Genomic DNA, 25,015 nt, shown 5'->3' on the forward strand with positions numbered 1-25,015 from the left:
CTCTCTTTCTCTCCCTCTCTCTCTTTCTCTCTCTCCTCTCTCTTTCTCTCTCTCTCTCTCTCTCTCTCTCTCTATATATATATATATATATATATATATATATATATATATATATATATATATATATATATATATATTCTGCTGCCTGCTGTCTGAAGGCAGAAGCTTCAAGACCCTGAAAGAAGAAGCGGTCTCCCTCTCCCTCGAATGCTAGTTCTGGTTGTGCATGTGTGTGTATGAATGAAGGGGGGTGGGGGGTTAGAGATTAGGTAGTAGTTAAGCAGTTGTATTTGTTGCCTATTTGATTATATTTACTGTCAATAGTCAAAAGTCAATTGTGTTTAAATTCACAAATCTGGTGACCGTAGTTATTGAGCATCAAAGACCTCGGGTATTTTAAAATGAAAGCTAATTTCAACTATGTTGCGACTCCGGGTCAAGTGGGCCTGGAATTGACCGGGTGCTGGCACAGGGTACTGTAACAATCCTGCAAATGTTTTTTCAGGAATAACTCCAGGTTCTTTTGCACATCTCCCGAATATTAAAAATAAGTTTGATTGAACTTTTAGTTTTGAAAGGGATTAGGAGGTAGCTTGCTGGGTTCTGCTGTTTTTTTTTCACCCTTTTTACAACTGTTTTCTGTAGGATATTTTATTATTCTTTTTAATAAACAATTTTGATGAGGTATTTTTGGCATTACAAACAGCAACAGTATAAAAACAATGCACAAAGAATAATAAACATAGTGCAATCACCGACTCCCAACCCGCCGAAAAGACCCTTTATTCTACGCCCCCCGCCCCCCCGCTGACAATTCTCCGCGAAGAAGTCGACGAACGGTTGCCACCTCCGGGCGAACCCTAGCAGTGACCCCCTCAAGGCGAACTTAATCTTCTCTAGTCCATGTCAGTTAGCCAGGTCTCCGACTTCGGGGGCTTTGAGTCCCTCCAAGCTAGCAGTATCTGTCTCCGGGCTACCAGGGAAGCAAAGGCCAGAACATTTGTCTCTTTCTTCTCCTGGACTCCCGGGTCTTCCGACATCCCAAAACTAGCCACCTCTGGACTCATTGCCATCCTTGGTTTCAATACTCTGGACATTACGTCCGCAAACCCCTGCCAATATCCCCTAAGTTTTGGACACGCCCAGCACATGTGGACATGGTTCGCTGGTCCTCCCGCACGTTTTACACACCTGTCCTCCACCCCAAAGAATTTACTCATCCGGGCCACTGTCATGTGGACCCGGTTGACCATCTTGAATTGGATCAAGCTGAGCCTGGCGCATGTTGCGGTCGTGTTGATTCTGCTGAAGGCATAACCCATAAGCCATCCTCCATCTTGCCACCAAGCTCCTCCTCCCACCTACGCTTCAGCTCCTCGGTCTGCGTCTCCTCCGCCCCGATGAGTAAATTTGTAGATGTCCGAGACGATCCCCTCTCCTGCCCATCCCCTAGACACTACCCTATCCTGGATCCCCCTTAGTGGCAGGAGTGGGAAGGATGATACCTGCCTGCGCAGAAAGTCCTGCACCTGTAAATATCTAAATTCGTTCCCCCTTGCCAACCCAAACTTCTCCTCCAGTGCCCTCAAGCTCGGGAAGCTCCCCTCTAAAAACAAGTCCCCCATCCTCTCAATTCCCGCCCTTCGCCATACTCTGAACCCCCCGTCCAAGCTCCCCGGGGGCAAACCGGGCAAACACGGTAGCATGGTGGTTAGCATAAATGCTTCACAGCTCCAGGGTCCCAGGTTCGATTCCCGGCTGGGTCACTGTCTGTGCGGAGTCTGCACGTCCTCCCCGTGTGTGCGTGGGTTTCCTCCGGGTGCTCCGGTTTCCTCCCACAGTCCAAAGATGTGCGGGTTAGGTGGATTGGCTATGCTAAATTGCCCGTAGTGTCCTAAAAAGTAAAGGCTGTTGGGGGGGGGGGGGGTTGTTGGGTTACGTGGGTTTGAGTAGGGTGATCATTGTTCGGCACAACATTGAGGGCCGAAGGGCCTGTTCTGTGCTGTACTGTTCTATATTCTATATTCTATAAACCGGTGATTGTCACGTATTGGGGACCAGACCGATGCTCCCACTGCGCCAGCGTACCTCCTCCACTGACCCCAAATTCTCAGTGCTGCCACCACTACGGGGCTGGTGGAGTACCTCGTCGGTGGGAACGGCAGAGGTGCCGTTATCAACACCCCCAGACTGGTGCCCCTACACGAAGCAGCCTCCATCCGCTCGCAAACCGACCCCACCCACACCACCCATTTCTTTATCATGGCTATGTTAGCCGCCCAGTAATAATTACTAAAATTCGGCATCGCAAGTCCCCCTCCCCCCGATTCCGCTCGAGCATCACCTTCTTCACTCGCGCGGACTTACCCGCCCACACAATGCCCAGGATGATTTTATTAACCCTCTTTTACAAAAAGGACCGTGGAATGAAAATTGGGAGACACTGAAATAAAAAGAGAAATCTTGGCAGGACCGTAATTTTGACTGTCTGCACTCGCCCAGCTAACGACAGGGGGAGTGCATCCCATCTCCGAAACTCACCCCATATCTGTTCAACCAACCGGGACAAGTTCAACTTGTGTAACCGGCCCCAGTTGCATGGCACTTGTATCCCTAAGTACCTGAAACTGTCCCCTACTAACCTAAACGGCAGCTCCTTCAGCCGACCCTCCTGACCCCTCACCTGGACTACAAATATCGCACTCTTTGTCATATTCAGTTTATACCCCGAAAACCGGCCAAACTCTCCCAAAATCGCCATAATTTCACCCATCCCGCCCCTGGATCCGATGCGTATAAGAGCAGGTTGTCCGCGTACAACGAGACTCTATGTTCCAGCCCCTTGAGGGCTCTGTAGTTAGCGCAAACAACAGTGGGGAGAGGGGGCACCCCTGTCTTGTCCGGTACAGCCTAAAATAGTCCATGGTCGTCCTATTCGTCCTTAAACTAGCCTCCGGGGTCTGGTACAACAGCCTGACCCAGTCAATAAAGCCCCTACCAAACCAAATTGTCTCGGCACCTCCCATAGATTGTCCCACTCCACCCGGTCAAATGCCTTTTTCGCATCCATTGCCACCACGACCTCAACCTCCCTACCCTCATGATCACATTGAGCAGTCTTCTAATATTGGCCATCAACTGCCTACCCTTGACAAACCCAGTCTGATCCTCCATAATCACATCCGGCACACAATCTTCAATCCTGGAGGCCAAAATCTTGGCCAGCAACTTGACATCCACATTAAGCAGGGAAATCGGCCTATATGACCCGCACAGCTTCGGGTTTTTGTCCCGCTTCAACATCAACGAAATAGTGGCTTGTGACATCGTCAGGGACAACACCCCTCTGTCCCTTGCCTCATTGAAAACCTTAACCAACAACGGCCCTAAAATCCCCGGGAACTTTTTTTAAAAAGTATTTTTATTAAGGTTTTGCAGAATTTTTGATAATAAAACAGTAGTAACCATAATAGCAAAACAAACTAGAGTGAACATTAACATAGTGCAAAAAGAGAATATACAATAACAATTAAATAGACATTACCCCACGCAACCCAGTCTTCCCACACCATCCCAATGAAGCACCCCCCCCCCCCCCCATGGATTCCTGCTGCTGCTGACATTTTAATTTTCCCCGAGAAAGTCGACGAACGGCTGCCACATCCGAGAGAACCCTAGCGTAGACCCGCTTAAGGCAAACTTTATTTTCTCGAGGCTGAGAAACCCAGCCATGTTGGTAACCCAAGTCTCTACACTCGGAGGCTTCGAGTCCCTCCACATTAATAAAATCCGTCTCTGGGCTACTAGGGAGGCAAAGGCCAAGACGTCGGCCTCTTTCGCCCCCGGAAATCCCGGGTCTTCTGACACTCCAAAGATCGCTATCTCTGGACTCTGCACCACCCGTGTGTAAAGCACCTTGGACATTGCCCTCGCGAACCCTTGCCAGAACACTCTAAGCTCCGGGCATACCCAAAACATGTGGACATGGTTTGCAGGGCTGCCCTTGCACCTCAAGTCTTCTACCCCAAAAAACTTGCTCATTCTCGCTGCCGTCATGTGTGCCCGGTGGACCACCTTAAATTGAATTAGACTGAGCCTGGCACATGATGAGGAGGAATTAACCCTGCCCAGGACCTCTGCCCACAGACCCGCTTCCAATTCCTCCCCTAGCTCCTCCTCCCACTTGCCCTTGAGCTCCTCCACCGTGGATTCCTCCGCCTCCTGTAGTTTCTGGTAGATATCCGACCTCCCCCACCCAGGTGCCAGAGACCACCCTGTCCTGTATCCTCAGTGGCGGCAGCGTCGGAAAGGCCACTACCTGTTTTTTCAGGAAGGCTCGTACTTGCAGATATTTAAAGGCGTTTCCTGGCGGCAGATTAAATTTGTCCTCTAGCACCTTCAGACTGGGAAAGCTTCCATCTATGAACAGATCTCCCATCCTTCTGATGCCTGCCCTCTGCCAGCTCTGGAACCCACCATCCATCCTACCCGGGACAAACCTGTGATTGTTGCATATCGGGGTCCAGACCGACGCTCCCTCCACCCTCTTGTACCTCCTCCACTGTCCCCAGATCCGCAGTGTTGCCACCACCACCACCTGACTTGTGGAGTAACGGGTCGGCGAGAACGGCCAAGGAGTCGTTTTCAAAGCTCCCAGACTAGTACCTTTACATGGCACCACCTCCAGCTGCTCCCACGCACCCCCCACCCCCCTCCCCCCGCCCGACTGCACTCCAACAGTGATCTCCTGTGCAGGGCATCCCATTTCCTGGCCACCTGTATACCCAGGTAACAAAAACTTTTCTCCACCATCCTAAGCGGCAGCTCTTTCAGTCTCTCCTCCTGCCCCTTGGCCTGGATCACAAACAACTCGCTCTTTCCCATGTTCAGTTTATACCCTGAAAAACGACCAGAATCCCTCAGGATCTGCAGAACCTCCCCCATCCCCTCCACAGGGTCCGAAATGTACAGGAACAAATCATCCGTGTATCATGAGACCCGATGTTCCAGTCCCCGCCAGTTCCTCTAGGCTCTCAGCGCCATAGCTAGTGGTTCTATAGCTACGGCAAATAGTAACAGGGAGATGGGACATCCCTGCCTCGTTCCCCGGTGAAGCTCAAAGTACCCTCACCTCAGCCGGTTTGTACATACACTTGCTACAGGCGCCTGGTACAGCAGTTTCACTCAGCCAATAAAGCCCTCACCAAACCCGAACCTCCTCAGCGTTTCCCAGAGGTACTCCCACTCCACCCGCTCAAAGGCTTTCTCTGCGACCATCGCTGTTACCACCTCCACCTCCACCTCCCTCTGGGGGCATCATAATAATATTCAAAAGTCTCCAGACATTGGTATTGAGTTGTCTGCCTTCAACAAACCCAGTCTGGTCTTCCCCGATCGCCCCTGGGACGCAATCCTCAATTCTTGTGGCCAGAATCTTAGCTAGCAATTTGGCATCCACGTTTAAAAGCGAAATTGGCCTGTATGACCCGCAATGTTCTGGGTCCTTCCCTCGTTTAAGAATGAGTGAGATCTTATAGAATTCTACCTGGTAACCGTCCGGCCCCGGGGCTTTATCCGATTGCATGCCCTCTAGACCCTTGACAATCTCCTACAATTCAATCAGGGCCCTCTACCCTTGACAATCTCCTCCAATTCAATCAGGGCCCCCAACCTCTCCACCAGGTCCTCTTCCACCTTTGGAAACCTCAACTGGTCCAAAAATTGCCTCCCCTCTTCTGCTCCCGTCGGGGGCTCCGACTCGCATAGTTTACTATAGAATTCTAGAAAGACTCCGTTCAACCCCCCCCCCCCCCCCCCCCCCCCCCCCCCGATCCAAGACCGTGTTACCCTCCTTATTCTTTACTCCCCCAATTTCCCTGGCCGCCTCCCTCTTTCGCAGTTGATGTGCCAGCATTCTACTCACTTTCTCCCCATACTCATAGACTGCCCCCCTTGCCTTCCTCAGCTGTGCTACCGCTTTCCCTGTGGTCAGCAGTTCAAACTCCGTCGCTCCCTCAGTAGCCCCGCCTCGGGGACCTCCGCGTATCTCCTGTCCACTCGGAGTATCTCCTCCACCAGTCTCTCCCTCTCGGCTCTTTCTCTCTTTTCCCTATGGGATCGAATTGAGATGAGTTCCCCTCTGACAACTGCCTTCAGAGCCTCCCAGACCATTACCGCTGCTACCTCACCCGTATCGTTTGTTTCCAGGTGATCCTGGATGTTCCTGCTAATCCGCCGCAAACCTCTTCGTCCGCCAGCAGCCCCACATCCAGTCTCCTCACTAAGCCGCAGGTCCATCCAGTGCGGGGCATGGTCCGAGACTGTGATTGATGAGTATTCTGTGCCCACCACCTTTGGGATAGAAGCCCTGCTCAAGACAAAAAAAGTATATGCCGAATAAACCTTATGAACATGGGAGAAAAAAAGAGAACTCCTTCACTCTTGGCCGCACGAACCTCCAGGGATCTCCCCCCCCCCCCCCCCCCCCCCCCCCCCCCCCCCCATTCCACATCATCCCAAATCGGAGCATAGATGTTCACAAACACCACCCGGACCTCCTCCCACTTTCCACTCACCATTATATACCTCCCCCCCCTTATCTGCCACAATTCTCCCAGCCTCGAATACCACACCCTTACGGATCACAATTGCTACCCCCCTGGTCTTCAAATCCAGCCCTGAATGGAACACCTGGCCTACCCATCCCTTTCTCAATCTCGTGTGATCTGCGAGAGCTTTAAATGTGTCTCCTGAAGCATTGCTACGTCTGCCTTTAACCCCTTAAAAAAAAAAATCCCCCCCCCCCCCCGACTAGCCATCGCCCTTTCTTGGCCAACCTTGAGCCCATGCCTTTCGTCTCCTCGAGCGCCCCCACAGGGAGCTGCCGTCCCCGACCCTCAATTGGTACCCTGAAATTGATACCACCTCTGTCAGCAAAGCCGCATCTCCGGCTCCCCTCCACCAACAGCCCCACGACCCAAAACCCCCTGCCAAGCACCAGCTGGGCACCCCCCACTACCCTCCCGAGAGTCAGCTGACCCATGCTGACCATGGCAGCTTCTGCGCCTATCAGACTGTCGCCTCATTGTCCGGACCCTTCTCCCACGTGAATAAACCAATTAAACTACCTCTCCAGCCCCAGTGAGTAAATAGTAATACGAAACAAAAAATAAACAGAAGACACTAACATTGCCCCATGAGGAGACACTTGTTGAACCAAGGCTCCAACTTCCTGAAAATTTGCACTACGTACAGGGCCGCTCCCCCCTCCACATCTCAACTTTGCCGAAAACACTGCACCCTCCAGCCACCACCACAGCCCTTACACGCACCCAACAATGCATGCAATCTTATATTAGAAACGGTAACGTGTTACCCAGCCCCACCGCCGCATTCCGCCAAAGCTTAGCTGTCCTTTAATTCGAATCCAACTTTTCTTGTTTGACGAATGACCACGCCTCGTCCGGCGTCTCAAAATAGTGATGCCATTCCTTGTACATGACCCATAGCCTCGCTGGGTATAGCATCCCAAATTTCACGCCCTTGGTGAAGAGGGTCGACTTCACCCGGTTGAATCCAGCACGGGGGCAGCATGGTAGCATGGTGGTTAGCATAAATACTTCACAGCTCCAGGGTCCCAGGTTCGGTTCCCGGCTGGGTCACTGTCTGTGCGGAGTCTGCACGTCCTCCCCGTGTGTGCGTGGGTTTTCTCTGGGTGCTCCGGTTTCCTCCCACAGTCCAAAGATGTGCGGGTTAGGTGGATTGGCCATGCTAAATTGCCCGTAGTGTCCTTAAAAGTAAGGTTAAGGGGGGAGGGTTGTTGGGTTATGGGTATAGGGTGGATACGTGGGTTTGAGTAGGGTGATCATTGCTCGGCACAACATCGAGGGCCGAAGGGCCTGGTCTGTGCTGTACTGTTCTATGTTCTATGCCTCTTGGCCAGCTCCGCACCCAGGTCCTGGTAGATGTGTATCACGCTGTTCTCCCACCTGCTGCTCTGTTCTTTTTTTGCCCACCGCAAGACAAGTTCCTTGACCGAGAAGCGATGAAATCTCACCACCATGGCCCTCGGCGGTTCATTCGCCTTGGGCTTCCTTACGAGGGCTCGGGTCGAGGGAATACCCCCGCCCCTATCAGCGTCTCTAGCATCTTGGACACAAATGCTCACGCGTCTGACCCCTGCACACCTTCGGGGAGGCCCACAATCCTCGTTCTGTCTCCTGGACCTGTTTTCTAGGTCCTCCAGCCTCCTGCCACTTCTTGTGGAGGCCATCCTGCACCTCCACCTTAACCTGTCCTCATGGTCGGATAGCTTTTTCTCCATCTCCTTAATTGCTTTCCCTTATGTTGCCTGAGTTGCGATCGTTTGGTCTATTGATGCCTTCATCGGGGCCAGCATGTCCTTTTTAAGATCAGCAAAGCAGCCCCTAAGGAACTTGTTGCTCCTGTGCTCACTGCACCCATGGACCCTGGTCTATACCGGCCGCCATGCCGTGCCTCGGCGCCAGCTCCACATGCTTCTGTCTGTTGGGACTTAAACACTTCACCCGGCCACTCCTGGTCCAGCTATCCATACAACAGAGAGGGGATCCTTTTGGCAGTGTTTGCTTCACCAATCTGCCCCCAAATGTCCGTGGAAACTCCTGAAAATGGTCTGAGAGTCGGTACCAGACGGGAGCTGCCGAATGCGCGACCTACTCCTCCATGGCTGCCACCGGAAGTCTCGTCACCGCTTCCTCAATGGCCTTGGCGAGATCTTTTCACAGTTGTTCCCTCTGCTGCTAGAATTCAGCTTTAATAAAGGCCCTCAAGTCAGCTTGAAGCCTTTAAGCTTGCGCTTCCCCCGCCTGCATGCTGGAAGAGGCTTTTGTCTTTACTGCAGCTCCAGCCAAATCTTTCACTGTTTTTGCCTGGCCTGGTAACCAAGAGACATGCCATTCCTGGGGAAAGTACTCCTCCAACATTCACCTATGTCTTTTCATCAAAATTCCACCCTGTATTGATTAAAAAAGAGCTCTTTTCTGTAAGTTTGGGCAGGAGCTGCCTTGTGTGTGACCACTTACTCCATGGTCCACACCGGAAGCCCTCCCGGGAACTTTTTATAAAACTCCGCCGGGTACCCGCCCGGCCCCGGGGCTTTACCCAACTGCATTGCCTTCAAGCCCTCAACTATTTCTTGGGCCCTAATCGGGGCCCCCAGCCCATCCACCAGCTCCCTACCCACCCTTGAGATGGTCAGTCCGTCCCAAAAGCGTCTCATCCCCTCCGGCCCCATGGGGGGTCCTGAGTGGTAGAGCCTACTGTAAAAGTCCCTAAATGCCCTGTTTAGCCCTGCTGACTCCCTTACCAAGTTCCCATCCCCATCAACCACCCTCTCTATTTCCCTGGCCGCCTCCCTCTTCCTAAGATGCTGTGCCAGCATTCTGCTGGCCTTCTCCCCATGTTCATAAAACGTCCCCCCTGCCTGTCTAAGCTGCTCCACTACCTTATCTGTGGACAACACCCCAAACTCATCCTGCAGCTTCCAACGCTCCCTGAAGAGCTCTACCCCCTGGGGTCACCGCATACCTCCTGTCTATCTGTAAGATCTCCTTAACCAGTCGATCCGTTTCTGCCCTATCCATCTGTCCCTATGTGCCCAGATCAAAATCAGCTCCCCTCTCACCACTGCCTTCAGCGCTTCCCAGACCACCACTGCTGAGACTTCCCCCTTGTCATTAACCTGCAGGTAATTCAGCATGAACTTCCTCAGCCTCTCGCACACCGCCTCGTCCGCCAACAACCCCACATCCAACCTCCATTGTGGGCGCTGGAAGCTCTCCTCACTAACCTGCAGTTCCACCCAGTGTGGGGCATGATTTGAAATAGTGATGGCCGAATACCCCGTGTCCACCACCCCTGCCAGTAAATCCCTGCTCAAAATGGAAAAAGTCAATCCGGGAATAAACGTAGTGAATATGCGAATAGAGAGAAAACTCCTTCCCAGTCGGCTGCCTAAACCCCCATGGGTCAAACCCCCCCCCCCCAAAAGTCTGCTTGCCATCGCTGGCACCTTCCCCGTTTTCAAACACGATCGGTCCAGGCCAGGGTCGATAACTGTATTAAAATCCACTCCCATAACCAGCTTGTGCGAGTCCAGGTCGGGTATCTTCCCCAGCAACCTCTTTATAAATTCCACGTCATCCCAATTTGGCGCGTACACATTAACCAAGACCACCATCCTCCCCTCCAGCTTGTCACTAACCATGACACCCGCTTGTTGATCAGAATCGCCACCTCTCTAGTCTTGGTGTCCAGCCCCAAATTAAATCCCGACTGACCCAACCCTTCCTGAACCTGACTTGATCCGCCACTTTCGGGTGCGTCTCCTGTAACATAACCACGTCCGCCTTCAGAGCTCTCAAATGCGCGAACACGCGTGCCCTCTTAACCGGCCCATTCAACCCCCATCATTTCAGGTGATCAGCCTAGTTGGGGGGCACCATGCCCCCACCGCCCCTGGAAGTCCCCGGATATTTTATTATTAATACAATTGTTTGATTCACTGGGTTCAGCATAGGACTAAGAAGTAGGAACAGCCACCACCTCCTTCCGGCTTCACATTTCTCCTCTTCCTCCTTGGCCATGGATAAGATGTTAACTGCACTCCTGACCTAGGGTTCATGATGCTCTTTATGGGATAGGATGCCACCACCTGGTACATTCATCCATTGCGCCAATGGATTTGAGTTGGGGGCAGGTGTTTGGATGCTTTTCAACACTTATCTCTGCCATACTGACTGGTATTTTGAAAGTTTAGCTTATTGTGTGAAAACACCAAATATGCAATTGTGTAAATGGTAGAATCCTGATGAAGCCATTTTAAACTATATAATTAAACCCGTTGGAAGCTAAGTGCACGTTTAAAAGAAATGAAGCAGGATGACTTTGATGCTGGCTATAATCTGCTTTCCTTTAAATCCAGGTGAAGCTATCTACCTCATCGCTAGTTGGGAACAATGCGCCTCGTCAGAGGTTGAGGAAGAGGCAGAAGGTACTGAACCTGGCTAGAAGGTACACCCAGTGCAAATTGCTTTAGTCTAATTATAGTTATCTTGATGAAGGGGAGAAAAGGAGAGAAACGCTAGATTCTCATGATACCTGCCCAGATGATGTCTTTTATTCCATCAGCTACGCTATGGATGGATTTTCTGCACCAGCTAGAATAATTAAAATTACTCTTTCTCAATTATGAAATGTCACTGTTTATTAATATGTTTCCATTTTGGGATATATTTGATGGACCATTGTAATTTGGCTTAAATCGTTCTTCATGTGCCATGTAATTTTCACTGTGCTTCGGTTACAGTAGCAATAACTTTGAAATCAGTGAGAGGTGTCTAATAAACGGCTTGAGTCCTAGTTCCTAAAGGTTTGTTTCAGTGGGTTAGGGATTAATCAAACATACTTGGCACATTATCTCGGCTAGCACTGCATACTGTACAAAGGGAGAGTTGCAGTGTGGGGTGTGGTGTTTTTCAGATAAGGAATTATATTGAGACTCCCTTTGATTTGTAAGATCTGATGTCACTATTTTGAATATGTCTAGGGGAGTCATCCCCAATGTCCTAGTCAATATTTATCCCTCACTGAATCAAGATTATCTGATTATTATCACACTTCAGTTTATTGGGACCTTACTGTGTATTGGTTAGTTGTTGCACTTCCTACATTACAGCAGTGACTGCACTTCAAGCAATAGTAATTTCTTTATTTTCATGTCTATGGTCAGTAGAGGTGAGGAATAATTTTGAAGAGTATTTAACAAGATTAACACTGAGGAGTTTATTTAATTGAATCAACAGAGTGAAACATGAATGACTTCTGTCATGTGGTCCCAGTGTGGCGGATTGTAAGTGCCATTATTGTAATGCCTATGGGTTTTGCTGGCATGAGTCTTCATTTGACTCAATTCATCAACTTTGCTGTTTCTAACCTGGTTCCATGTGGTTCCATGCACAGTTCCTCACTTTGATAAGACAACATAGCCGTGGGCCTGTGCAAGTTCTGTTGGGGTGGAGTTTGGGAGATCTCTGAATATACTCCAGCATGAATAGCTACTAATCCTTTCTCTCTGTGCTCTGATTTTTGAGCCAATCTTGACTGTAAAGGCTGAGATTGAAAACCTATTATGGGAAAGAAGGTAATATGCCAAAATGCTGCCACCACAAATGATAAACAGTTTTGTTGTAATCCTCACTGGGGATGCCTCAAAGGGGTTTAATGGTTTGCAGGCATTCACCAGAGGGAGAAAGTGAGGGAATGGCTTGATTCCTGCTGAATCGGTAGATTTAAGCTGAAGTAAGGCAAAGTGCAGTTCATATTGTTTAATTATAGTATTTGAGTAAGTTAGTTTGCTGCCTGTGTAAGTATGGCAATGGAATAGTGGACTAAAAGCAACACAGGAGCTGAGCACGTTGGGTTGCAACCAGATGTTATAAAGAAACCTTTTGCGTCAAATTAGTACCTTTATTCATAGAAACTGCTAAATGTCGCATCCTTGGCTTCCACCATTTTTGTTACTCCCACCACCGATAACCATTGACAGCTTCACCTGCTGTTGTCCTCCATGCATCTCAACTCTCCTCTGTGTGTCTTCCATCCTTCCCATCCCATTCCTTAAAAGTTCCTACGCCCCTCTAGTCTCCCCATCCCATTGCTTCAGTTTCGCCCGCCATGTCAATCTATCCATTCCTACCATTCCGACCCCTTTTAACAATTCCATCTCATCCCTTATGGAAACAATCTCCCCAACCCAGAAGGACCACAAACCAAATCTCTTAATGCTCTGAAATCTCACAAGAATTTATCTCTGGGATTCAACATAGGCTGACAATGGACTTAGGAGCATCGAAAATAGGAGCAGGAGTAAGCCATTTTGGCCATCAAGCCTGCTCTGCCATTGAATATGGTCATGGTTGACCTCTATCTTTAAGCCATACTCTCACTCTCTGACCATACACCTTGACATCATTAGTGTCCAGAAATCTATCTATTTCCTTCTTAAATACGTTCAATTACTTGGCCTCCGCAGCCTTCTGTGGTAGAGAACTCCATGGGTTCACCACCCCCGAGTGAAGAAATTGGCCTACCCCATATCCTGAGACTGTCACCCCTGTTGCAGACCCCCACCCCAAGCAAGGGAAACAGCTGCATCCAGCCTGTCCAGCCCTGCCAGGATTTTGTGTTTCAGTGAGATGCCCTTTCACTATTGTAAATTCCAGTGAATATAGGTCTAGTTGACCCAATCCCCTCATACGACAATCCCACCATCCCAGGGATCAGTATGATGAACGTTCATTGTACTCCCTCTATGGCAAGTAAATCCTGCCTTGGGTAAGGAGACCAAAACTGCACACAATAGTCTATGTGTGGTCTCACCAAGGTCTTGTAGAGCTGCAGTAAGACAGCCTTGCTCCTGTACTCAAATCCTCTTGCAATGAAGGCCAACATACCATTTGCTTTCCTAAGAGCTTGCTGCATCTGCAAGGTTGTGTATAAGGACACCCAGGTCCCTTTGTACTTCAATATTACCCAATTTATCACTCTTTAAATAACACTCTGAAATTCGGTTTTTCATACCGAAGTAGATAACTTCACACTTATCCATTTTATACTGCATCTGCACTATATTTGCCCACTTACTCAACTTGTCTAAATCGCCTTGAAACCTATTTGCATCCTCTCCACCACCCACATTCACACCTAATTCTGTGTCGTCTGCAAACTTGGCAACATTACATTTGATTCCTGCATCCAAATCATTGATAGAAATTGTGAATAGCTGGGGCCCAAGCATTGATCCTTGTGGGATCCCACTTGTCACTGCCTGCTACCCCCAAAAAGACCTATTTATTTCTACACTCTGTTTTCTGTCTGCAACCAATTCTCAATGTAATGGGTCATACAAAGGTTTATTAACCTGAATGGTGAAAGCCTGTAGCACAGTTATAAATTTTGACCTTCTAAACGTAGATACTTCTGGGGAAACTGTGGTGAAGGATGGGTGGCTGTAGGTCCCTCACTGAATATGTAAGGAGTGGGAATATTCACTGAATATGCAAGGAGTGGGAATAATTGAAAGTGTTGCAGGTTTTGAAGCATTTTGCATTCTGTGCACTACAGGCAAGATTGCATTGATCTGTTGAGAAAATCAAATTTACCTTACTGTTGAGCATGGGGATCGGGCATTTCAATTCCTGATGGCCTCGAAACTTTTGTGCACCTGCAGATTGGGATAGGACTGCACACGCACTGATTGACATTTTTACATTCTTTGGGCCCAGTGCGCCTGTGCATGAAGAAAACAATGGTGTGTAAACCCTATTACGATCCCAGACCAGACCCCAACAGCGGCTAGGTTACTGGACCTAAACCCCAATATTTTATTTTATTTTTGTAAGACTGAGGGGAAAGGGTACTTCGCTTCATGAGTGATTGCACAAAGAAATAGGAATATTGTATATTAAAACAAACTTTATTACGAATACAGTACGAAAATCTTTAATATCACACCAAAAATAGTTTGCAATTGCCCCTTAAACAATACTACTCAACACAATGAATACGATATCCTTAATTGCTAAGGGGTAACCAAGAAGGTAGATGAGGGCTGTGCAGTCAACGTTGTCTACATGGACTTTAGCAAGGCCTTTGACAAGGCAGCACGATAGCATTGTGGATAGCACAATGGCTTCATAGCTCCAGGGTCCCAGGTTCAATTCCGGCTTGGGTCACTGCCTGTGCGGAGTCTGCACATCCTCCCCGTGTGTGCGTGGGTTTCCTCCGGGTGCTCCGGTTTCCTCCCATAGTCCAAAGATGTGCGGGTTAGGTGGATTGGCCATGATAAATTGCCCTTAGTGTCCAAAAGTGCCCTTAGTGTTGGGTGGGGTTACTGGGTTATTGGGATAGGGGGAGATGTTGACCTTGGGTAGGGTGCTCTTTCCAAGAGCCGGTGCAGACTCGATGGACCGAATGGCCTCCTTCTGCACTGTAAATTCTATGAAAGGTACCGCATGGTAGATTGTTGCAAAAGGTTAAATCTCACGGAATCCAGGGTGAGGTAGCAGGGAGGATGCAAAATTGGCTTGGTGACCGAAGCCAAAGTGTGGTTGTGGGAGGGTTGTTTTTCAAACTAGAGGCATGTGACCAGCGGTGTGCCGGAGGGATCGGTGCTGGGTCCACTGTTATTTGTTATATATACTGTAGTCCCCCGTTATAACGCGGGTGTTGGGGTCCAAGACAGCGTTGCAACCGAGCCGCGGATATCCACGATGGGGGTTTTAAATTTATTTAAAAATCTATGCATGCGCTTCCCATTGTGAGTCTACGGGGGGTGGGGGGAGAGGTCAGACCCCCGTAGACTCACAATGGGAAGCGCATGCATAGATTTTTAAATAAATTTAAAACCCCCATCGTGGATCTAATTAAAACAAGCTCTCTGATTGCCACAGAATGAGGCTGGGAGTTATTCCAGAGGGAAACCCACAGAAACTTACCAGGAACTCTGGTGGGTTTCACCAAACTGGAGGAAAGGATTGCCTTTCAAAAATATGTTCTGACCGCCACCGGTTTAAAGAACCTGTCTGCTGTGCAGGGTTGAGGCAGCTGTAGCTCTGCACTATCCACTTCTGGACGCTCTCCCTCCAATCAGTCGGCAGTGTCAACTTCAGCGGCCGGCTCACTTTGATCCGGAGAGGGAAGCTGACAGTTGGGGTCCATAAGCCCCCCCGCCGTATATCGCGAACCGCGGTATTGCGGAGCGCGGTATAACAGGGGACTACTGTATTAATGATTTGGATGAGAATATAGGAGGCATGGTTAGTAAGTTTGCAGGTAGATTATAAAAGATTGCAACATGATCTTGACTAATTGGGCCAGTGGGCTGATGAATGGCAGATGGAGTTTAATTTGGATAAATGTTAGGTGATGCATTTTGATAGATCAAATCAGGGCAGGACCTACTCAGTTAATGGTAGAGAGTTTGGGAGAGTTACAGAACCGAGAGATCTAGAGTTCATAGCCCCTTGAAGGTGATGTCGCAGGTGGACAGGGTGGTGAAGAAGGCATTCAGCATGCTAGGTTTTATTGGTCAGAATATTGAATACAGGAGTTGGGACGGCTTGTTGAAGTTGTACAAGACATTGGTAAGACCACACATGGAATACTGTGTTCAGTTCTGGTCACCCTATTGTAGGAAGGATATTGTTAAACTAGACAGAGTGCAGAAGACATTTACAAGGATGCCACCAGGACTTGATGGCCTGAGTTATAAGGAGAGGCTGAATAGAACATACAGTGCAGAAGGAGGCCATTCGGCCCATCGCGTCTGCACTGTGACCCACTTAAGCCATCACTTCCACCCTATCCCCGTAACCTAATAACCCCTCCTAACCTTGACACTAAGGGCAATTTAGCATGGCCAATCCACCTAACCTGAATGTCTTTGGACTGTGGGAGGAAACCGGAGCACCCGGAGGAAACCCGTGCACTCTTGTCGGGTTTTTGTTTCTTTTAGGGATCAGCAATATCGAGACCTGTGCCAGCAATGGCGGCAGGGTCCTTCTGACAACGAATCATTGAACGTATCCCACAGATGGACCCGGTGCCTTCCCCGAATGCATGGAATGCTTCCAGCCCCTGTCTCTAATCCTTCCCCACATCTGGTATGGCCCGCCTGTCACAAAACCGTTTCATCTTCGATGCCTCCCTCCACAGTCTCGGAGGGTAAAGCTTTCAGTAGAAAATCGGGCAGGCCTCATTTATCTTGCCTGATGCTATGACTAATTTACCGTTCCTACCCTTCACTTGCGCTATCTCTCTCGTGGCTGCCTGCTTTCTCAGCTGGTGAGCCAGTAGGTGGCTGGCCTTGTCCCCATATTCAGAAAAGGCCCCCTGTGTCTGGCGGAGTTGGTGTACTGTTTTCCCGGTAGAGAGCAGATCAAGCTCCAACTGTAGCTTTTTCCTCTTCCTCTCCGCCAGCAGTTCTACGGTCGGGCCGTGGTTGACTGCCGATCCACATCCACTATGAAGTCGATCAGTCGTTGCCTAGCTGCCCTCTCCCTTCTGTCCCTGATTGCCCTGTAAAGTTTCCCCCTCCCCATGATTAGTTGGTGGGAGTCTAGGTCGGGGATTTCTGCCATGGTCTTTTTGATGAAGTTTGTGTCATCCCAATTGGGGACATATATATTTACTAGTGCCCCTTCCAGGACACTGCTCACCATTGCATACTGACCCCCGGGTCCGTCACAATAAAAGTCGTCCTCTCACTCAACAGTATGGCCACCCCCCTCGCCCTCGTACCCGAGCATGCTTGGTAGGTCTGTGCTATCCAGCTCTTTCCTTACCCTCACTTGGTCCTTCTCCCTCAGGTGTGTCTCTTGGAGGAAGACTATGTCGGCCCTTAGGTTTTTTTAAATGGCTGAAGTCTCTGGACCTTTCACCGGGCAGTTGAGTCTCCTGACATTCAGATGATTATTCTAATGGGGGATTTCTGCCCACCCGCTCCCTGCACGGAGTCAGCCATACTTACCTCGTAGATGTGCCCCTGCACGCCACGGTTTTCCTTTGTTTGAGGCCATCCAAGATGTTCAACCATCCCCATGTGCAACCTGTTGTAACCATTGTTAGACCCTAAGACATAGGAGCAGAATTAGGCCATTTGGCCCATCAGGTCTGCTCTGCCATTCAATCATGGCTGATATGTTTCTCATCCCCATAACCCCTGAACCCCTTATTAATCAAGAACCTATCTTAAAGACACTGAGATTTGGCCTCCACAGCCTTCTGTGGCAATGAGTTTCACATTTTCACCACCCTCTGGCTGAAGAAATTCCTTCTCCTCTCAGTTTTAATGGATTATCCTTTCAGTCTGAGGCTGTGCCCTCGGGTTCTAATTTCTCCTATAGTGAAATCATCCTCTTGACTCTATCTGGGTGTTTCAGTATTCTGTGTGTTTCATAAGAATCATCCTTCCAAACTCCAACGAGTACAGATCCAGAGTCCTCAACTGCTCGTCATATGACGTCCTTAATTCCGGGGTTCATTCTTGTGAACCTCCTCAGGACCTCACGGTGGCATGGTGGTTAGCATCAATGCTTCACAGCTCCAGGGTCCCAGGTTCGATTCCCGGCTGGGTCACTGTCTGTGTGGAGTCTGCACGTCCTCCCTGTGTGTGCGTGGGTTTCCTCCGGATGCTCCGGTTTCCTCTCACAGTCCAAAGATGTGCGGGTTAGGTGGATTGGCCATTCTAAATTGCCCGTAGTGTAAGGTTAATGGGGGGATTGTTGGGATACGGGTTACGTGGGTTTAAGTAGGGTGATCATTGCTCGGCACAACATCGAGGGCCGAAGGGCCTGTTCTGTGCTGTACTGTTCTATGTTCTATGTTCTATGACCCTGCCCAAGGCCAGCACGTCCTTCCTCACCCCAAGGTTGTGTAATTGTTCAGTCAAGATCATGAGAAATTACGGTTAATGATTACTATGTATCCACTGTTAATGTCTTCCCAGCCCGTTCATCTGGATGAACTTCTTTGCATCCTCCGGCGTGTTGAAATAATGTTCCTGTTTGTCATATATTACCCAAAGCCTGGCCGGGTACAGCATTCCGAAACCCGCCTTGTTTTTGAATAAAGCCACCTTGGCCCAATTAAATTCAACTTGGCGCTTGGCCAGGTTGACCCCAATGTCCTGATAGATGCGGATCATATGCCCCTCCCATCTACAGGACAGCATGCTTCTTGCCCAGTTAAGGAGCTGCTCTTTATCCTTCAATTTATGGTGTTTTGCTATGATCACCCGTGGTGCTCCTCCTATTTTGGGTCTTTATCAGAGCGACCTGTGGGCCCGGTCTACCTCTGGGGGCTTGGGGAACCTTTCTCTTTCTCTCTCTCTCTCTCTCTCTCTCTCTCTCTCTCTCTCTCTCTCTCTCTCTCTCTCTCTCTGCCCTCGGGTAGTTCGACAATCTTAAAGTTCTGGCGGCGGGACCTGTTATCCTGAACCTCCACCTTCCCCTAAAGCATCCTCTGGGTTATTACCAACCTAGCCACTTCTGCTCAAGTAAGATTATCCAATTGCTCTGGTCTGTGGCTGCTTTCTCCAGCTCCCGCACTGTCGTCTCCTGGGTCTCCAGTTTTTGCTCCAGCGCCTCTTTGAAGTGGGCCAGCGGATTTCTATGGCCAGCCTCATGGCCTCCATTTAAAAAAAATAAATTTAAAGCATCCAATTATTTTTTTTCCAATTAAAGGGCAATTTAGCATGGCTAATCCATCTAACCTGCACGTCTTTGGGTTGTGGGGGTGAAACCCACGCAGATACGGGGAGAATGTGCAAACTCCACACGGACAGTGACCCAGAGCCGGGATTCGAACCCGGGTGCTCGGCGCCATGGGCAGCAGTGCTAACCACTGTACCACGTGCTGCCCTCAGGGCCTCCATGAGATCTTCTTTGATGGAGTCCCTGTGTTTTTGGAGCTCCTGTGAAAGGAACTCCATCCACTGCACTGTCGATGGGTGGGCTGGTGTTCGTGCTGTGATCCCTCTTGGTCCGCCATCTCCTGCTCTGCGTGTTTACAGTCTGTATCTTCCTCTCCTGACTTTTGCTGCTTTTATTGTTTTTCTGGCTCTGTGATTTGAAGGCAATTCCTTGGGTGGTTGTTAGTTTAGGGTAAGGGTGGGGCTTCTTTTTTTGTTTCAGTGTCCAATTTTCGGGTTAAAAGGGCCTAATTCGAAGTTCCCAAGGAACTTCTTTCGGCCACCTTTCGTGCAACTGTTCAGCACATCGCCACCACCGGAAGTTGCCTAGTATTTTTCTTCGCTAGACATACAGCTCTACTGTTCATATGATTTTTACAAGATTGTACGGATCAGACTGCCTGCCATTTTGTTTTGGTGTGTCAGTTGGCAGAGCCCCTTGGCGCACTCGGCTGTTTAAATGTCACGCTTTCATAAAACTGACCATATATACAAGGTACATTTTACAAACCAGGCACACAATCCAGTTGGTAATTAAGTTTATGTACAGGGTACACCATTCCAGATGATGGTTAATTTTCCAAAGAAGGATCAGAGTTCCAGATAGTGGTTAGGTCTAGGCGAAGAGTTCCACGGTTAATATTATGTTCAAGATACAGAGCATCATGGGTTTGAATAGCTGTCAAGGTGGTAGTCGATGTTGGACACAAGTTGCACATTTTCAGTTGAAGGTCAACTCTGTGGAAGGTGGTGCTGACAGTGGTTGAATTTAGAGTTGTGAAGTTTGACTGCTGGTGTTGAATGCAGACCTCTTGGATTCACAGAAAGTGTTGGAGTGCTCTTGCACTTATTCCTGGTGTTGATGTAATGATATAAATATCTGGAGGGAACCATTTATTCATTGACAGCTATTGTCAATCAGAGCTGGCTTTGGTGGCTGTTTTTTATCTTTATTTTAAATTTTTTGAAGTATGAATTTTTCTTCTTGAAGTCCAGGACTGTTGGCTAAGAATCATCCTATCTCCCTATTGTTAGTCACTTCAATATACAGTGCTATAGGTGGCAATCCTTAATAAAAAGAGTGTGAGGAGATGGTACTGTTTGCAGGAAAAGGTTGTCTACATGGGCCGTCAGGGTGGGTGTCTGAGTGTTTGTAGAGTATGGCAGTACTTGTTAATAGACAAGCCCTTCAGTGCAAAGCTTGCAAAGACTATTATTGAACTGCTTTCATCCATCGTTTATATTCCTGGTAAATTCGCTGTACCCCAGCAATTTAAGGAAAAGGAAAAAAACATAATTGCGTGTTCATTTGTTTTCCTGATGCTCTTGCAGGATACTCCGCCTCAAGAAAGAGCCTCCAACCTTGCAGCCAAAAGAGCCACCCTCCTCGCTGTTGGAGGCTGATCTGACTGAATTTGACGTGAAGAATTCCCACTTGCCTTCTGAGGTTCTTTATATGCTCAAAAATGTTAGGTGAGCATAACGAGGCGGTGATGCCACTTGCCACTTTCACTATACAATTTGTGTTGTTGTTCTGCCAGTGTTTCCTATAGGGAAGTTCATTCAGTAGCATTTAATGTATCTTTATGTTATTTAAGTGCCGCTCCAAATTTACCATGTGTCCCTATCACTATCAGTCCTGGTGACAGCCATATGTCTGACTCAGTAAACCTGATATAGAACATAGGAGCTCCTCAGCCCTTCGAGGCTGCTCTGCCATTCAACAATTAGATCAGGGCCAATTGTCTACCGAAACGTCACTCTCCTGTGTTCTCCCCATATTCTGTGACGTCATTGGGATCCAGAAATCTATCAATCTCTGTCTTGTGCATAGTCCATGACTGAGCATCACAGCCCTTTAGAGTAGAGCATTCCAAAGATTCATTACCCTGCAAGTGAAGAAACTCCTCATCTCAGTCCTAAATGGCTTGCCCCTTATTTTGAGATTGTGTTCCCTGGTTCTAGACTTCCGCAGCCAGGGAAACATCCTTCCTACGTCTACCCGGCAGTGGATTCAATGGGGTCACCCCTCATTCTTCTAAACTCTAGAGAATCCAAGCCCAATTTCCTCCCATCTGTCCTTGTAGGATAGTCCTGCCATCCCAGGAATTAGTCTGGTAAACCTGCGCTACACTCCCTCAATGACCAGTATATCCTTTCTGAGGTAGGGGACTAAACTGTACACAATATTCCAGGTGCAGTCTTACCATACAATCTAAACAAACCGCCTTTGCTCCTGTTCTTAAATATGAATCTAGGAGCAGGAGTAGGCCACACAGCCCCTCGAGTCTCCTTCGCCACTCAATAGGATCATCTGATCCTAGATCAACAAGAGCATGGCATGTAAGGAGAGTAGCGAAGAAATTTAAGGGTGAGGTGAAAGAGAATTTGAACCTAGTGTTGATGCCATCAAAGCTGCCCCCGGTCACAGCAGGCTGACTTTCCTGAGTTCTTGAATTACTCTGTGATATACAACATATGTGCATCCAGAGTTTCATTTGAGAAGATTTTCTCTACTTCCTCGACAGAAGGCACTGACCTTCGCTCTGGTGCAGTTCTGCGAATGCAGACAACATCTCCTAGCTGTTGAATTATAGTGTTTGGGGGGGGTGCACATCACAGCAGATTTCAACATGCATGACACCTCCAAGTAAATGATCAAATGGTCAACAGGAGACCCTGGCTGATTAAAAAATGTTATATTTTTGTTCTTATCCCTTCAAACCAGCCGAACAGCGGTGGGTTTCCTGTTGGCAATTGTAAGGTGTCCAGTAGCTGACCTGACCGAGAACAGCAAACTTGGCTCACGGCAATGAATTTCGGATTTTTCAGCAGTTTGTTTTATTACCGTGCTAAATACCATTGATACTCCCAAATTGGCTTTAGGAGGCTCACAAGAGCAACCTGGGATGAAACTCGATCAGATTCTTTCATTCTCATTGGGTCTCCAGTTATTGTCTCCATACTATGGTGTGGTTAACATCAGCTTCGTGGTTAGATACTGAATGAAGCTCCTTTTATAAAGCTGAATCAGGGCTGATTCTACACTTGGCTTTGGTTCTGCTGTGAATCACAAATGCAGGTCAGTATGAGTGCAGTGTTAAACAATCTGATATCAACCTGTCCCTTTACAGGTGCTAGTGGACTTGCTGTTAACGTAATTGCTTCAGTTATTTATATTTCAGTGCAAAATGTGTCACTCTTTATCCTTGCAGGGTGTTGGGACATTTTGAGAAACCACTGTTTTTGGAACTGTGTAAACACATGTTCTTTGTGCAGTTCCACGATGGGGAATACATCTTCCGTCCAGGCGAGATTGATGACAGCATCTACGTGGTGCAGGATGGGAGGCTGGAACTGTGCATTAATGAGAATGTAAGAACGTGTTCCCTCTGTACCAAAGAACAGCTTATACCAATTAGAATTCTAGTTCTGTTGATCAGCGGCATGTCAGGGTCCATATCGAAATTGTTAAAGGGTTACTGACTTTAATAAGCTCCCTTTTAATAGTGATGTTGGAAGCAGTGGAGTCTAATCATGTTAGAGTTGCTCTCTTTGAGGAGTTGCACTGTTTGATGTGTGTGATGAAGCTGGGTTTACTTTATGAGCTGTGGTAATTACTTATAGTGCTTACGCTGTTATGGAGGAATTAATCACATTGTCAAGCTCAGTAAAGCATCACATCCAGCGTGCTTTGCTCCTTACTGTATCTCTGGGAGGGAGGGAGGAGGGAGAGAGAGAACTCGAATGGAAGAGAAAATGCCGGAAAATCTCAGCAAGTCTGGCAGCATCTGTAGGGAGAGAAAAGAACTACCGTTTCGAGTACGATGACTCTTTGTCAAAGCTCAGGGCCCCCCCCCCCAAGATACCTGTCCACCGTCTGCACGGCACAAGTCAGGAGCGTAATGGAATACTCTCCACTTGCCTGGTTGAGTGCAGCTCCAACAACAAAAGTAGAGCCTCTTCTTTTAGAGGACAGCACGGTAGCATTGTGGATAGCACAATGGCTTCACAGCTCCAGGGTCCCAGGTTCGATTCTGGCTTGGGACACTGTCTGTGCGGAGTCTGCACATCCTCCCCGTGTGTCCGTTGGTTTCCTCCGGGTGCTCCGGTTTCCTCCCACAGTCCAAAGATGTGCAGGTTAGGTGGATTGGCCATGATAAATTGCCCTTAGATCCAAAATTGCCCCTTAGTGTTGGGTGGGGTTATTGGGATAGGGTGGAGGTTTTCCAAGAGCCGGTGCAGACTCGATGGGCCGAATGGCCTCCTTCTGCACTGTAAATTCTATGAACAACATTCAAGAAGCTCAACATCATCCAGGACAAAGCAGCCCGCTTGATTGCTCCCCCTTCCACAAACATTCAAATCCTCCACCATCAACTAACACTGGCAGTAACTGCAGTAGCTCACCAAGGTTCCTGAGCCAACACCTTCCAAACCCATGACCACTACCATCTAGGACAAGAGCAGCAGATACCTGGGAACTCCACCACCTGACAGATCCCCTCCAAGTCACTCACCACCCTGACTTGGAAATATGTCGCCGCTCCTTCACTGTCGCTGGGGCAACATCCTAGAGTGCCCTCCCTAACAGCATAGTGGGTGTATACCTCACCCACCTCGAGGGCTGCAGCGGTTCAAGGAGGCAACTCACCAGCACCTTCTGAAGGGCAACTGAGATGAGCAATAAATGCTGGCCTAACCACATCCTGTAAATGAATTTTAAAAAACATGCTCAGGTTCTTGTGTATGAGCCTTTTGACTCTGAGCATATCTTAACAGTGAAATGTATGTCAGCTTTCAATTACTCATGTGCATTACACATTAGCCAGGAATTTGCTCCTGGCTTTGAAAAGAATCACCGAATAGCCTACTTGCTGTGAATTTTCCCTTTTCTTGGATTCCCTGTGCCTCCCCACTCTTAACCAAAGAGTGACCATGCAATCTAACCCCAGGCTTCTGTCAGTAATCTTCCATTATTGGCTCATAAGAGGCTCACGAACATCCTGGGATGAAACTGAAATTGTTTCTTGTCTGGTCGGTAGCTTGTGCTGTCCTACCATGGCTTGTGCACATCAGGAACAACATGAAATAGACACCTCAAAATCTAATAAAATACATATTAAAATAAAACCACACAACACAAAGAAATGTTATGCATTTTTATTGGGGTCACGGCAGGTGGATGGAGTTAAGCTACAGGTCAACCGTGATCTAATTGAATATTGGCACAGTAGGAAATCTTACAACAGGTTAAAGTCCAGCAGGTTTATTTGGTGTCACTAGCTTTCAGAGGGCTGCTCCTTCATCAGCTGAGTCACTCACCTGAGGTAGGAGCTGCCCTCTGAAAGCTAGTGACTCCAAACAAACCTGTTGGACTTTGACATGCTGTTATAAGGCTTCTTCCTGTGCCCTCCCTAGTCCAACGCTAGCACCTCCAAACCATAATTGAATTTTGGAACAGGCTCGAGAGGTGAATTACCTACTCTTGTACCTACATTCCTA

The 25,015-nt window shown here is 48.5% G+C and overlaps 1 protein-coding gene across 4 annotated transcripts in view; it reads left to right on the top strand.

Moving 5' to 3' along the window:
- Positions 1–25,015, top strand: part of pnpla7b (patatin-like phospholipase domain containing 7b) — a 371,155-nt gene that overhangs the window by 51,306 nt on the left and 294,834 nt on the right. For all 4 annotated transcript variants that reach the window (XM_038782642.1, XM_038782643.1, XM_038782645.1 and 1 more), the window contains 3 exons: positions 10,964–11,052; positions 20,843–20,983; positions 22,726–22,885. In XM_038782642.1, coding sequence (XP_038638570.1) covers positions 10,964–11,052; positions 20,843–20,983; positions 22,726–22,885 — 390 coding nt within the window. The remainder of the gene's footprint in view (positions 1–10,963; positions 11,053–20,842; positions 20,984–22,725; positions 22,886–25,015) is intronic.

This window comes from Scyliorhinus canicula, chromosome 21 (genome assembly GCF_902713615.1).
Source record: "Scyliorhinus canicula chromosome 21, sScyCan1.1, whole genome shotgun sequence".
Taxonomy (NCBI): domain Eukaryota; kingdom Metazoa; phylum Chordata; class Chondrichthyes; order Carcharhiniformes; family Scyliorhinidae; genus Scyliorhinus; species Scyliorhinus canicula.